This window comes from Gobius niger (assembly GCF_951799975.1).
Source record: "Gobius niger genome assembly, chromosome: 1".
Taxonomy (NCBI): Eukaryota; Metazoa; Chordata; class Actinopteri; order Gobiiformes; family Gobiidae; genus Gobius; species Gobius niger.
In genome coordinates this window covers 35,639,326-35,655,611 of record NC_136852.1, presented here as the reverse complement: position 1 = coordinate 35,655,611, position 16,286 = coordinate 35,639,326, and the positions used below count along the sequence as shown (strand labels likewise).

Below are 16,286 nucleotides of genomic sequence, written 5' to 3'. Positions count from 1 at the left end.
GGTTGGTTACTCGGCTGGTGACGAAATCTCGGAGGCGTCTCCAGGAGGTGGGGGCGTTCCTAGGAGGACTCCGGCAAACCTATCCCTAAAATGGCCGCCATCAGAGTTTTTACAGATTACTCAGAAATACGTGAATGTGCCAAGGCAACACTTCAGGCATGTTTTTAATGAGGGAGTGACAGAATAACATGATGGAAAGCTTGAAAAAGTCGATTTTGCAGACTACCCCCCCTTTAAGATTTGCAAACATACATTCCAAACAGAAGAATGACAATGTTTTCAATTAAAAAACAAATTGGTTTCATGAGGAAAGTTTGAGCACTAAATGAAAATACAATTTGCTTGTGTTCAATGCTGCGTTCATGTGGCCTGTGGAGCTCGTTTCCCTGAGATGTGACGTCATTGTCCCCAGTTGAGACAACGACAGATCACACTAAACTCAAGAAAGTAAAAAGCTACAAATGGACAAGAAAAGAACAAATAAGCTGATTTCCACAGTCAGGCGCAGAGGCTGGGAAGATCATTCTGTCGTTTTCTCCAGTTGAGAGAGCGTTCGTGTGCTCCTCTGCAGCTGGGGAGTACCAGAGCAGCACATGAACGCAGCAGTAGACTATTTTCTATTTTGACAAACTCATGACGTCAAAAGTCGCTGTTGCTATAATTGCTATAATGCTATAATTTCCCTTGAAATGTAATATTAATGTTCGAATTGAATTTAAAGTTTATTAATTGCTCAATTTAGTTGCTGTGTTTTTTAAAGGAATAAAGTACGTTTTTTGTCTGTAAGATTGCAAAATAAAGAAAGAGAGAGTGAAATTTGATTGGACCAGAAAGCTGCTCCTCAGTTTGGAAATGTAGTCCCGCTCTCCTCATTTTGCAAAGTAAACGATCCTGATATAAGTATTTAATATGACTATCATTACGTCAAATTGCAGGCCCAGGCAGTCAATTATACCACTGTCACTTCATATCGGCACATTTTATGCCGTTTAATATTTATCAATGATGTGGTTTAGGAGGAAAAGCTGCAGCAGAGAATCCAGGAGCTGAGGAACCAAGAGTCCAGAGTCAAGTCCACTCTTGAGGTGACTAACCCAGAACTAAACCAGGACAAACCCAGACCCAGGACTGAACGTGTTGTGTCTGTGTAGGCGCTGGAGCAGCAGCAGGAGGCGCTGTTGTCCCAGAAGACCTCAGTGGATCCAGCAGAAGAAGAACAGAGACTGGAGCGACTTCGGACTGAGCTGGACTCAGCCCGGACCGGTACTGGACCCTCTGCCCCACAAAGACCGGAGAGTTTATTATTTACATCAGGCCCATTGTTTTAAGTCCCACAAACACAGAAAAGCAATGCATTCAGACGAATGATCAACATATTTTAAAGCAAATTGGACACAACGGGCAAAACTGACAAATTTTACAGACATTTTCATTGACTCCTGCAGTCCTGACTCCAGTTGAATCCATTTTTGAGAAGTCGTACGTGAAGCTTTTTGACTTATTTGTTTTCAGAGCTGAAGCAGGTTCTTGAGGAGGTGCTTTCAGAACGTCAGGAACTTGTCCGTTTGAAATCACTACGATCCAAAGACTTCACCAAACTGCAGGAGACACAGAACCAGCTGGACCAGACCAGAGACCAGCTGGACCAGACCAGAGACCAGCTGAACCAGACCAGAGACCAGCTGAACCAGACCAGAGACCAGCTGGACCAGACCAGAGACCAGCTGGACCAGACCAGAGACCAGGCAGACCAGGCTCTGGACGAGGAGAGACGAAAGGAGGAGGAACAGAACGAGAAGCAGAAAGAGCTGGACCAATCACAGGCTGCAGCAGACAGGAAGCGGGCGGAGCTCACGGCGCTGGAGCAGGAAGTGGAGATGCTCAGGGAGGAGGCGGAGTCACGTTCTAAAGAGACAAAGCAACAGCGGAAAGAGCTGCAGGTGAGAGTCCAATTCCTCTGTAAATACTGTTCATTATATTATACACAGGGCACATGTGCAGACAAAGGGATTTCATTCCACTCTTGAACAACATCTGCACAAACTCCACACTTTACAGGCTTGAACCAACGACATTTGGAAGCTTTTTTCACACAATGAGTGAGCGGTGAGTCTTCCCAAGTCATGGCGAGCTGTTGCAAAGTGTCTGTGTCTCAGGAAAACACCGTAGCTCCTCCCTTTAGCCTACGTTGTTCTCCAGCATAACAGCGGCACCACGGCAAACACAACATTATATCACCAAAAGTTCACATGAACCACCTTTTCCACTACAAACCGAGCTTCGTCCCACTCCTTTGTGGCGCCGACTTTTAAAGTCCATAAGTTGAGGAAGACCCGACCGCTCACGGTGCACTGTAGCAGCTGCAGAGCCCGGTCTCTGTGCGCTCAGAGTGGCGACAGCGAGCAGCAGAGTTCCGCTCCTTCAGGCCACAGACGGCAGCAAAGTCTGCTCGGCCCCAGCCGGGCTTAGAGCGGGGGCAGACCGCGACAGACTCCACTCGGCCATGGGGCTCAAGGCGGCAACAGAAGGTGACAAACCCCAGTCAGACCCAGGGCTCAAAGCATGGCTGCTGGCAGGTCTACAGCGAGCACAGCAGCGAGGCCCTGGACCCCGCCACTCATGACAATAGCATCAAAATGTTGAAATCAAATGAAACTCTCGTCGCTCCATATCACAACGTCAATAACAAAGAGTCCTAAAGTTGCTAATGTCTGACTAACTGCAAAAGAACTAAGCCATGGCTATAAACTAGTATACATAAGAAAACAGGTTATATTTGGCATGTATTAGCAACAATGTAACCTTCCTATGACATCCCTCTGTTTTTTCCTCCGTTTTGGTCTTAAGTGGGATAAAATGCGTGTATGAAAAAACAAAAAACAAAAGCACGTTGTCTTTGGAACTATTATATCACAAAATGTAACCACACATTTAAACCTGGCTCTAAACATGATTTAGGACATATTTATTCATAAAATGTCTTTTTTTTATATATATGAAAAACTTTTTTCCCTCATATTTATACCATGTGGCGTGTAACGTGTAAATAAACTATGCACTGGCTGAGGTAAAATGTTCACTGGTGCTGTTACGCCAATTATGCCATTTCCCCGTGGCTTCAGCCAGAGGAGCCTCCAGCTTCAGGCCCCGCTGCCCCGCCCTCGCTCACTTCACCTGGGCAGCGCAACAGCCGCCCGTAACTGTAGGCTCGTCTACTCGCTAACCCCGCTCCAACAGACGCACCACTGAGGGCGATGAACCACATGAGGCATCGCACTGACGCTGAGGTGAAAGTTATACCGCTTTATATTACCACAAGTGAACTTTTACTGCTTTTACTTCGTAGCTCGCGGGAGCGGCTAATGCATCAGCCTGCACAACAAAGTTACACCGACACAGCGCACAACTGTGCACGAGACTGAGCACCAAACTACTGCAAGTTTTGTGATGCCTGTAGCTTTATATCTGAAAATAACCGCATGAAACGTGAGAGCTAACCTATAAAGCTAACGGATAGTTACATTTACTGTGAGGCTAAATTGACCGGGCAGGGCCCGTGGTTCTGTGCGCGCTCTGCGCTCGTTTGATGCACGGTTGCTGTCAGTGAGGAGAGGGCTGACCTCTCCAGGTGGACCGTGTGGTCAGTGAGGAGAGGGCTGACCTCTCCAGGTGGACCGTGTGGTCAGTGAGGAGAGGGCTGACCTCTCCAGGTGGACTGTGGTCATTGGGCGCTCACAGATATGAGCGGTTCTGACGTGGTTTCTGCTGATCAGAGACATTATGACAAGTTTACTAAAACTGAACGTGTCCAAAGAGACTATTCAATATATTTGTAAGCCTTTAGTCGCCCACGGAAGCCAGAAAAAAACAGATACCATTTTATTTAGTCTGGTTATAGGGTGGCATATTCTGCAGTGTATGCTATATTTCTATAAATAGTCAATAAAAGTTTAAAATCTATATTTAAAAATAAATGTAAAATGTAACAATATTTTGTCCTTTTTAAATATAATAAAAATAGAAGCCAGTATCTTCTGATGTACAGAACTTGATTTGGAATTCCACATTATGTACAAATCCTTTACCATTAGTGGAACTACAGTTCTAAAACAAAAAAGTGGATTGTTTAAGTTCATTAATCGTAGAATCTACGTGTTCTGTTAAAAAATGGCCGCAAACCGCGCGTTCCGCCATGGCCCCGTGAACTGTCACCTTTTTCACTCTCTATGTGTTTGCATGTCTGTGAAAATGCAGGACAAGGTGGTCAGTTTTGCACATTTTATAAAATGTGTCCATACTGTCATTTGAAGTACTTTATACTGCAAATACATCAGCACCTCCTCTTTTAACTGGGTGAGTTTTACTTGCGCTGGAGTCATTTTGGACTTGGCGTTTTCCAGGCGCTGAAGGAGGAGGTGGAGCGGATGACAGAGCAGAGCAGCAGTTTGCAGCAGCAGTGTCGCCACCTGGAGGACAGACGCAGACACGCGCACAGGTGACAGTGGAACTCCAATGAAAAACTCAGTGACGGTAATAACCGTACTCATGTGGTCAGGTCAATAACTCAGTGACGGTAATAACCGTACTCATGTGGTCAGGTCAATAACTCAGTGACGGTAATAACCGTAATCATGTGGTCAGGTCAATAACTCAGTGACGGTAATAATCATGTGGTCAGGTCAATAACTCAGTGACGGTAATAACCGTAATCATGTGGTCAGGTCAATAACTCAGTGACAGTAATAACCATAATCATGTGGTCAGGTCAATAACTCAGTGACAGTAATAACCGTAATCATGTGGTCAGGTCAATAACTCAGTGACAGTAATAACCGTAATCATGTGGTCAGGTCAATAACTCAGTGACGGTAATAACCGTAATCATGTGGTCAGGTCAATAACTCAGTGACAGTAATAACAGTAATCATGTGGTCAGGTCAATAACTTAGTGACAGTAATAACCGTAATCATGTGGTCAGGTCAATAACTCAGTGACAGTAATAACCGTAATCATGTGGTCAGGTCAATAACTCAGTGACAGTAATAACCGTAATCATGTGGTCAGGTCAATAACTCAGTGACGGTAATAACCGTAATCATGTGGTCAGGTCAATAACTCAGTGACAGTAATAACCATAATCATGTGGTCAGGTCAATAACTCAGTGACTGTAATAACCATAATCATGTGGTCAGGTCAATAACTCAGTGACGGTAATAACCGTAATCATGTGGTCAGGTCAATAACTTAGTGACAGTAATAACCATAATCATGTGGTCAGGTCAATAACTCAGTGACGGTAATAACCGTAATCATGTGGTCAGGTCAATAACTTAGTGACAGTAATAACCGTAATCATGTGGTCAGGTCAATAACTCAGTGACAGTAATAACCGTAATCATGTGGTCAGGTCAATAACTCAGTGACGGTAATAACAGTAATCCTGTGGTCAGGTCAATAACTCAGTGACGGTAATAACCATAATCATGTGGTCAGGTCAATAACTCAGTGACAGTAATAACCGTAATCATGTGGTCAGGTCAATAACTTAGTGACAGTAATAACCGTAATCATGTGGTCAGGTCAATAACTCAGTGACGGTAATAACCGTAATCATGTGGTCAGGTCAATAACTTAGTGACAGTAATAACCGTACTCATGTGGTCAGGTCAATAACTTAGTGACAGTAATAACCGTAATCATGTGGTCAGGTCAATAACTCAGTGACGGTAATAACCGTAATCATGTGGTCAGGTCAATAACTCAGTGACGGTAATAACCGTAATCATGTGGTCAGGTCAATAACTCAGTGACGGTAATAACCGTAATCATGTGGTCAGGTCAATAACTCAGTGACGGTAATAACCGTAATCATGTGGTCAGGTCAATAACTCAGTGACGGTAATAACCGTAATCATGTGGTCAGGTCAATAACTCAGTGACGGTAATAACCGTAATCATGTGGTCAGGTCAATAACTCAGTGACGGTAATAACCGTAATCATGTGGTCAGGTCAATAACTCAGTGACGGTAATAACCGTAATCCTGTGGTCAGGTCAATAACTTAGTGACAGTAATAACCGTAATCATGTGGTCAGGTCAATAACTCAGTGACGGTAATAACCGTAATCCTGTGGTCAGGTCAATAACTTAGTGACAGTAATAACCGTAATCATGTGGTCAGGTCAATAACTCAGTGACAGTAATAACCGTAATCATGTGGTGGAATGAATAGTGATGGTAATTAGTACACTCTTGAAAAAGAGATTTTTAAGGTTAACGGGTTTTATCCTGGATAAATAAAGGACAAATAAAAATAACTGTATTCATGTGGTCAGGTGTCTGTCCGCAGTGGAGGCGGAGCTCGAGAGGTTAAGACAGGAACAGAGCCAATCAATGCTCACGCAACAGGAAGTGAAGAAAGAGACAGCAGCCAATCAGGACAAGCTCAACGGTAAGAAGCACAGAATAGGCTCCTTTGGGACGAGCCCGTCGGTCACAGTGGAGACGGCCGTCTGCAGACGCACGGTGCTGGATCGATTTGTGTCCGACTTGCTACAGACTTGCTCTGATGTCATGGGCATGCAAAGATGGTGAGACTTCATCAGTCGAAGCATTTCCCCAAGAGCTATGGCCCAGTGCACAGTCAGCAGCCCATGCTGAGAAGGTGATTGACATGAGTCTGCTGTGATCTGAGGCCCCTCTCACAATCCTTTGGACAGTGGCGATTTTTGTGTCTCCTGCTCCTCTGAAATTAAGCATAAAATTATGTTGATCATTTTTGCAACAGCCTTTTAAAAAAACAAGCTTGGTAAGAATGCAAAAATATATATTTACAGTGAGAACCATACACATAAACTATTTGGAAAAGCCCAGATGGCGATGTCATGACCTTGGAAGCACAAGTCTGGTTCATCCTTGGGTGTATTTTAAAGACACATGAAGGTTCAGGTTCATTGGTTCAAACAATGATGTAAATGTCCAGTCATCACACAGATCAGAAAGAGTCCCAGAGATGAATGTGCTGTGTCTGAAATGTGAAGATCAAGCCAAGAACAAATGCAAAAGACTTGGTGAAGATGCTGAACCTGGTAAGAGTTTGTCTTTATTCAGAGTGAAACATGTCCTGTCCGACAGGGGCTGAGATGGAACTCTGACAGGAAGAAGCTCTTACTCTAAAAGAAGACAAAATGCACACAAGGATAAAGACTTTCATTTTTGTGGTTTGATGTTTGGCCATAATGACCATCATCGTGTTTGGAGGGAAAAGGGGGAAGCCTGCAGCCTGACAACACCATCCCAACTGTGAAATATATATATATATATATATCTTCTGGAATTTAGCAAATCAAATTGTATGTTTTAATTCTAATTGTTTTCTAAAAGTTAATTCTGGTTTCATGTCAGACAGTGAGAAAAAAATGCAAAGGTGTCTTTATAAAGCTTATGTAAACATATGGTTCTCAGTGTAAATGTAAAAGTACATATACTATGATGCCGGTGATAAAGTACATATAGTCATATACTATGATGCCGGTGATCAGAGGGATGTGACCTGTTAAGTCAGCTACGGGGAAAGGGAAGTAAATATGGGAATTCAAAAAAGACATGAAATGAACTTGTACTTTTGCATTTTGAGTGAGGGGTGTTCGCCCAGAGCGCCAAACAGGCCAGATCCGCCACTGCCTCTGGGCGTGGAGCGGTTGGCTGGACTTCAGACTGTTTTTTCCGCCCTCGGTGCACCCGTCTACTCTCGGTGATCATCCAGGCGAGGCACAGCCGCATCTCCATTATGTTTGAATTCAAGAATTTACAAGGAAAGTTGACTAAATTACTTTTAGACTTGGCCAAACTAAAAACACTTTCCTATGTGATTACTGATGATTTAAGAGTATTTTCTGTGGTTGCAGAGAGCTCTGAGCTGCTGTGTTTCCTTGGAGAGAAGCTGGAGGAGAGGAAGGTCCAGCTGCAAACTCTCCAACAAGTACTGACCACAGACTCACTACATGACTCCGTGTCAGCCATGTTTTAATGACGGTGTGTTTAATGTCTGCAGGAACTGTCGGCACTCAGTGAGAAGAAGCGACAGAAACAGACGGAGCTAGATAAGAACAGAGAGGTACAGGAGATAAACAGACTAACCCACAGAGAGATGTCAGCTGCAGGGACAGAGCACGAGGACAGGGGACGCTGTGTGACCAGAGAGAGTAAGAGGATCCTGTTCTGAGCGCCCATTGAAATAGATTGAAATAGATTAAAATATGAATAATGTTCTGCTTGAAGGGGAGGAGCGAGAGGAACGGCTGCTGCTGAGGGAGGCGGAGCTACGGCTGAAAGAGGAGGGGCTTAAACAAAAGGAGGAGTTACGACAAAGCAGGGCGGAGTTTAAAGAGGAAGAGGAGGAGCTGCTGCAGGAGGAGGAGCTGAAGAGTGACTTGGAGGTGAGTTACAAAATATTCTTTTGCACAAATAAAAACACCTGATTTTCTGAAAATAGCGTGAATCAATTTGACCGATTTGTACCAACTTGATTTTTTATTCAAAATGTACTTTTTGAAAAATCATTGTTATCAAGAAAGTCCCAAAAATCTATGGATTTTGTCACTGTTGTATTTGTTTGATTTGATTCCGGGTGTAATGTTCCGCACAGAGGCTTTACTCCTCCTTTACAAACGTCTCTGCTTGAAACAGGACTCTGACGGAGCATCCAGTGAAGACTTCTACTTGTCCACGGCTGGCCTGAGGTCAGCCTCCAGCCCCGAGGTACGGAGTCATTGAAGAGCAGCCACCCCTCGCTCAGTCGGCCCCCGGGCAGCTGTGGCACTGACTGTGACTGAATAACATCGTTCTCCTTTTTCAGGAGCAGATGTGGAGAGTGGAGCTGGAGACAGACAAACTCAAGTTTGAAGAAGATTCTCTGAAAGTGAGACTTGACTTCTTCTAGTGTTTCTATTTTATGAATCAAGTCAGATGAGTCTGAAGGTGACATCAACTGAGAACTGTCATACTGAATATTTTCAGCTTTGACAAAACATTTGGAGAGACTTGAGAAAATGATGCTGTAATGAAGTCCAAACACAGCTCTGTCTGTGGCCAAACTCTTCCCAAAGCTCAGAAACTAAACCGGCGCCATGACTCCCACACGACAGACATATACAATGTATATGTCTGTCGTGTATATTATACATGCAGTGTAAGGGGAGTGCACGTCTGGATTTTCTTACATTTCTGCCTAAATTGGTCATAAAATGTGCTCTGACCTTTATTCAAGAAAAAATTAAAGATCTGCTCAACTGTAGCTCCCAAGCTTCTTAATGCTCACCGAGTGATGTTTCAGGCACTTGAGCATTAAAAGAGCTTGTGAGCTGTAGTTATACAGATCTTTCATTTTTCTTTATTTTTCCTACATTTTTGATCCTGCACACTTGCTCAGTGCCTGTGGATTAGGGGTGGGCGATATGACAAAAATAGAATAGCACGATTTTTGAATTATAAACTCCCGATATCAATTTTAACACGTTTTTTTTTTTATAGTAACAAAAATAACTTAAATTACACACAGAAGAAAAAAAGATTGCTGTTCGTTTCCATAAGTAATTGCTTGACCAAGTAATTCACCAAAGTTGGACAAGACTTATATTTTCAAAGACACGGATAAACAAATGACGCGGATGCAGCGCCTGACAGAACTGAAAGGACCAAGGACACACTGGCTTCTTCGCACATGTGCAGGTAAAGAAACAAACACACTGTGATCTACGCAGAGCAGCGACGTTAGGGAAGGAGAGGCTCTCACATAAATACAGCAGAAACACAGACAGAAGGCTGGGTTTAAATGAGGAGCCTGGTCGTGTATTATCACAGTAGAGGAGCGGCTCGCTGCCAAACGCTCGCATTATCGTCCGTCATTGTGTAGCAGCGGCGGCTTGGGCTTCACTGACCGTGAAAAGACCGTCAGCTCTGGAGATGGTAAGATGGTCTAATATGGTCATATCGCCCAGCCCTACTGTGGATGTGCATGTTTTTACCTACAACTGATCTTCATTCAAATCACAAGAATGAGTAAACAGTGTCTGCTTGACCTAATACCACCCAAACATTTACATGTTATCATATTATTATTGGCCATAACATGTAAACATTCACAGGACAATATCCTCCAAGGGCAAATTAGACACATTTCGAGTCAGGTGTGAGCCAGCCTGAAGCCCAGTCCCTGAGGTGTGGCTTAAAGGGAAGAATTGTCCCTTGTTGAGATGCATTGTCTGATGTGCACCATGCCTCACTTCAAAGAGCTCTCTGAGGACCTACCATCAAGAAGGATTGATTCATATAAAGGTGGAAAGAGTAACAGAACCATCTCTATTTAATTACAAAACCTCATTATATGACATTCATTGTTGATATTAGAGTTTGTTTTGTTAAAAGGGAAGTGTAAAGGAAAGGGACCCACAGTTAAAATAAACATCAACATACAATATACAGCAATAGACAGACAGACAGCTTTTTAAGGCAAAGAAGTGGAATGTTATTCAATGGGAATAGTCAATCGAATGATATAAATCCAATTAATCAGCTTTTGACTTGCTGAAGACCAAAGTGAAGGGGAAATGTCCCCAGAACAAGCAGGAACTGAAGACATTAACAGTAGAGGCCTGCCAGAGAGTCACCAGGGATGAAACCCAGCGTCTGTGACGTTTATAACCCTAACCCTTCAACATTTCAGCCTGTGATTGACTGCAAAGGATTGGCAACCAAGTATTCAAAATAAAAAAGTCTAATTCATAATTGTTACTTTGTCCCATTACTTCTGGTCCCGTAAAAAGGCTCACAAACAAATGGTTGTAATTCCTACATGGCTCATGTGATTTGGATGGAAATACTCTCAAATGAAAGCTGAAAGTCTGCAGTTTAAGCACATCTTGGTTGTTTCATTTCAAATCGAAGCCAAAAAGATCAAAATGTCCCAATGTTCCTGGGGCTGACTGTGCAGGAGGAGGAGGGTCCTGGATGTGAGTGCATATGTGCCGTGTCTAACCCCTTGTCGCTGCAGGCTCGTCTGCGCTCCTCTCTGCAGACACAGTGCCACAGTTTCCAGGAGCGGGGGCTGGAGGCGGAGCAGAGCCTGAGGGGCCTGAGGAACCGCGTGGAGCGACTGGACTCTCTGCTGCTCAGAGCCAAAACACAGGAGTAACAGCCACAGGTCACAGGTTCCACTCCCAGTGCTGTGTGGAGTCTGATTAAAAAGTGATGAATAACACAAGTAATATTGAGATACTCACATTAAACGCAGAGGAGACACTGCAGGAGAAAAGGGAACAAAGTCATCCTTTAGAGATGTCAGTTTGAAACCTTTTGCTGTCAATTACTGTTGTTTTCATCTAAAAATATAACATTTTATAGAAATGGACGAAAGCTCAATAATGATTTAGTGATGGGTCAGATACGATGAGAACCGAGTCTCACCCGCCGTTCATGCCAAGAGAGAAAAAAGAGAATGAGTTTGGCCAGAAAGACAGGAGGTGGAAAAGCTGTTTAATCCAGATCTCCACAAACTTCAGCTAACCCGTGAATGTAGTCCGCCAAACTCCACTTTTCATGCCGGCCTCATATTTTCAGTTTTGAAGTAAACAATGTTAGCACTCGTGCTTCACAGTTAGAAGGTCCCGGGTTCGATTCCCACCTGGACGGGGCCTTTCTGAGGAGTTTGCATGTTCTCCCCGTGTCTGCGTAGGTTTCCTCTACCACTAAAAACATGTACAATGTGTTTGTGTTTACATGCATGTGTGTTGATGAGCATGCACTGTAACACACGTGTGTGTGAGCCCATTACAAAAGCAGTCGTAGAGGAGTCGGAGTCCATTCCTCTCAGTGGCCCTCAAGCATCAAACTTCAGAGCGTATGTGGGGAGTACCAAAAATGACATTTGTCAATCTGAGCCTGATACACCAACTTCAACCAAACACTAAACCGCCGACTTGCCACATCGCATAGAACATGAAACCAGGCACAGCGTTCATGTTTATGGACAGACTTGATTCAGTGTTGCGCTGCATCGACCTGCTCCTCCAGGCACGACCACAGACACTAGCACCTGGACTGTGGGCCATAGAGACACTCATGGTGTTTTTTAAAAATATATGTTCTTTTGTCACAAAACACTGCTGCTGAGCAAACTTTGTGTTTGGGCTGCCCCGCCTCACACCCGCGGCCGCTGCCGGGTACCGGGACACCGGGACTCACCTGGGTCTTCGCGAGGCCCTGCTCCGTGTTCTGGCTGCTTTGAGTGTCAAGTCTGTGAACGTCTGCACGTGTAGCCCGGGTGTCAGACAGATCTTTCAGCAGCTCCACAGCTTCTTCGGTCCGGACGGGTTCGTAAGGTCCGGCAGTGGAGCACAGGGTCAGCTGACCGCGCTCTCCTCAGGGGGAGGATCGAAGCTCGTCCCGTCGTAGTCTTCGGTCCGGACGGGTTGGTTAGGTTCTCTCCGTGCACCTGTTTCCTCCCGGAGGAAGGCTCTGAGAGACGGGTCGTCCTGCCCTCGGCTCCAGCGCTGAGTCCACGGAGCTGACCGCTGCTTTTAGTGGTTCAGATCATGGTCCAGAGTCTCTGCAGCGTTAGATCCACACTTTCTTCTTTTTACCACACACTATTTCTTTTCATGCGGTCTAATTGTATACCCTCCTTTATACAGACTATTTAGGCCTACAGTTTATTTAATCCCTCTTTTTTTATTTTATAAATCTTTTTGTGATCTTGGATTGGCTGTAAGGTTAATGTGGGTTACTGACAGATTCCTTAATTTTCCTCATGCCCAAAAATATCATATTTGTTGTGTTAAAAACCACTCTTTATTATTTCCTGGTTGGAGAAACATTAGGCGTGTTAAAATGAGCCCGGCGGCTCTCGCGGGAGCATCAGGCCGTGTGCGGCGCCCGGCTCATCTTAAACACGCCTATTCTTAGTTGCCGTGTTTGGTGCGTGCTGTGAAACCCGTGTGAGGCCTCCTGATTATGAATATTTTGGGGCGTTTCATTCAAATGACGCCTGGATTTCTCCGTGGCGTTTACCCTCAGCTGCTTCTGCGTTTCCTAAATACCACGCGCACTCTGGCGTGTATCGCAGACACACCTACACGTACACGGTTTCTGTACACAATGATGATACATGAGGGCCAGTGCAGCTCACAGACAGAGCAGGAACACAAGTACCTCTGCTTTAAATCAACATTTGCTCTTCCCACCTCTGCCTGTTACTATAACAAACCACGGCTCCACCACCTCCTAAAGGCACAGGGATTTTTCAATCTCATTCCAGCCGGATTTAGTGGGTTTTAAACCAAAAGAAAATCTAGGCAAAATCTAAAATGTTTTTTCACTAATTAATAAATCTTTTATTAATATTTATTACACATACATGATAAACTATGAATTAATTAACAACACATATTGTCCTCACATTCCTGTCAGAATCCCAGATCAAATTCTTCTCTCCAAACATATTTCCCTTTTCACCGACAGCGTCTCGTCTTCATAAGAAGAAGTCACAAAATAGAGGAAGATTGAGACCGATCGAGAATTTTATTGAAAGAATTGTGAATCCAGACAATCAGTGTTACTGTAAAACCTTTTGCACATTATTTTATGTTTTTATCACTTTAAATAAACTATGTTTTCTAACCTTTTCATACGTGGATTATCTTCTTTCTCACTGTTGCACAAAATGACCAACTGATATTTGACCAGTGATAATTCTGCACTTCGTTGATTGACCTGTTGAAGTATCTTGCATCAGACGCCACATATTTTTTTTAAACTTCAATGGATCGTTTTGTGCCTTGTCGAGTCTTTTTATATAAAAAAAGAAAATGTATGGCAAAGTTTGGTGAAGTTTGAAGTACATTTAGGTGCTTCAAATGAATGTTTTGTCAAAATATAGAAAATTTGCCATTTGCATATTTCCAGTTTTTTCAGTTAGTGTCTGGTCCGAGGAGGGGGGCTTAGGAGTGGGTCCCCGGGTCTGAGGGGTGCGCACGGTGTCCCTGGAGGTCCAGAGGAGCCAGGGGGCGGAGTGTGTGCAGGTAGGCGGGATTGGGGGTGCCCTGAGCAGGGTAGGGTTAGTGGATGAGAGGGGGGGATGGTTGTGGAGGGTGTTGGTCCAGGACTAGAGTTGTTGGGCCCAAGGTATCAGACCCGGCCTGGAGCTCATAGGACTGGGCTGGAGGTCTTAACTCAATACAAAATAAGATAAAATTAAAATATTTTGTAAAAATCCACGTCTCAAGATTGCAGACATCACATTGTAAAATATTAGACAAGTAAAGAAGTCAACAGTAAATAACATTCAGCTAAATGAATCTCTCAAATATAAAGCTTCATAATAAATTTATTATTGAGGTGGACGCCCTAAACAATGTTGGAATTAGACCAAAGTTGGTATAAATTCTCTTTATGACCAAATGTATGTTTTAAAACTGGGACATCATAATTGGTTGACATTGGGGCGTTTGGGATGTGCTGGAGGAGGCTTTGTGTGTCCTCCTGGTCCTCCACCACCTGGGGGGGGGGGCGCTGTGTAGCACTGCAGTGAAAATGTTTGTACATTTGCAGAATCTTCCAATAATGGTGCACTTGACTCATGAAAAAAGAAAACAAAAACAAACAGATAATAATGAACATTATAAAACAAAACTAGGCTCATCCAAAGTGTGTCTAACAGGACAGCTAAAAATAAAAGATGAATTGTATGATCAATAACCATTTGGGGTTAGACATTTCAGAAAAGGCCTGGGCCACGTGTCTGCCAGTACTACAGGATAAAGGCCATTCAAACGAGCTTCACGCAGGTTTTCCGCTGGGCATTAAAAGTCATTAAACAAAATTATGCCAAAATGAAAAATTCAAACTGGCACTAAATCTGAACTTCTCATGAAATGGATTTCCCCCTTAGCGACACATTTGTCAAAAACAGAAAAAACTATTGACTAAATCAAATTCCGCTGCAGCTCTGACACAGTCTTTTTCTCAATAGTTCCTCGTTTTGTCCAGTTTAGTTTTGAATATCAATATTTCCCATCATTCAGATTAATTTCACTTAAACACTTAAAATAAGACAAAAACACTTGAAATGAGGCAAAAAGTCAAAAGTAAGAAAAAACATTCTTGTTCCATTAGCAATAGAATAGTCCAGACTCACAATGAGCAATTTAATTCCAATTATTCAAACACTCATTATTTTCCAGTCAGACCATCAGTTCAGTATTTTTTTTTACTTCTATGGTAAAAATTGTTGAGCAAAGTCAGAATTTTCCAAGACCTTTAGATCTAATGTCAAGGACAAAAATCATCAGAATGAGTGAAGCACAACAGGAGAATCAGGATGTTAAACTTGATCTTCAATAGCAATATCCAGGCACAGCGCCCCCTGCTGTGGATACAAACAACACTGAACCAAGAAGCCACGGATAGTTTCCAGTTGTACTTTATTTACAGTTCTGTGCGTCTCACACAAAGGTTAAAATCATATAAATAGCACGGATCAGAAAAAGCAGTGAGTACATGAACAAACAGCCGGAGTTTCATTATTCCACAACATCAACATCGGTTTGGGAGAAATCGATAGTGTCATTTTCCACACGCTTCTAAAAACAAGTCATAAAACAAACATACTGCAAGAAAAACAAGATACACTTCCAGAAATCAGGAGCCGATTTGACGATTTTAAATAACGTCGTTCACTTCGGAGGGATCGTAAAATCAGCTCCGAATTCCACAAACAAAGTTTAAGGCAATGGTCGGAAGAAAAGCTACGTTTGAATCACTTTGGTCCCGTTTGGAAACGACAGAGACGAGCGGAAACAGAAATGTGAGCAAGCGTTTCGAAAAACTCTCCGTTGTTTGGTCACGTTTAATTCATTTTGCGACACATTTCTGAGTGTGAGCGATAAATGAGTCGTGTGGTGGTTGAAAGTTGCATCTTCCCTCCTCTGATTGGTTGCGTTCACGGCGTTTTAGAATTTAAGGTCATCATTTGAGACGTTAGATGGGTGGAGTTAAAGCGGCGGTGGACTTCTCTTTAATGACGTTTGGATTACGGCTCGGCCCAGGACCCTGCTCGGTGTCGCTCACTCGTGATCGGACACCCCCACACTTCGGAACAGGACTGACACAAACATGGAGGCACCGGAGCGGAAACGCCATCCGACCCAAAAGCCACACATTTCACTGCAAAGTCATCTTCAAATAAGTCCATTCTTCTTTGATCTGAGTGGAATTTCAGGAAACTTGTCC

General features: G+C 43.5%; 1 protein-coding gene and 1 long non-coding RNA gene across 2 annotated transcripts; both read left to right on the top strand.

Moving 5' to 3' along the window:
- Window positions 1–461: 461 nt before the first annotated feature.
- LOC306972970 (uncharacterized protein) lies at window positions 462–8,685 on the top strand (the record flags this gene model as incomplete). Its single annotated transcript, XM_079569738.1, has 10 exons — window positions 462–497; window positions 1,017–1,085; window positions 1,152–1,263; window positions 1,513–1,940; window positions 4,401–4,495; window positions 6,338–6,453; window positions 7,910–7,983; window positions 8,056–8,206; window positions 8,283–8,440; window positions 8,650–8,685. The coding sequence occupies 10 exons, from the start codon at window positions 462–464 to the stop codon at window positions 8,683–8,685; spliced, it is 1,275 nt and encodes a 424-aa protein (XP_079425864.1).
- A 14-nt stretch (window positions 8,686–8,699) lies between these two features.
- Window positions 8,700–11,256, top strand: LOC306968153. The gene is made up of 3 exons (XR_013793236.1): window positions 8,700–8,762; window positions 8,860–8,922; window positions 11,053–11,256. It is a non-coding gene; the product is annotated as an uncharacterized lncRNA (long non-coding RNA).
- Window positions 11,257–16,286: the final 5,030 nt, after the last annotated feature.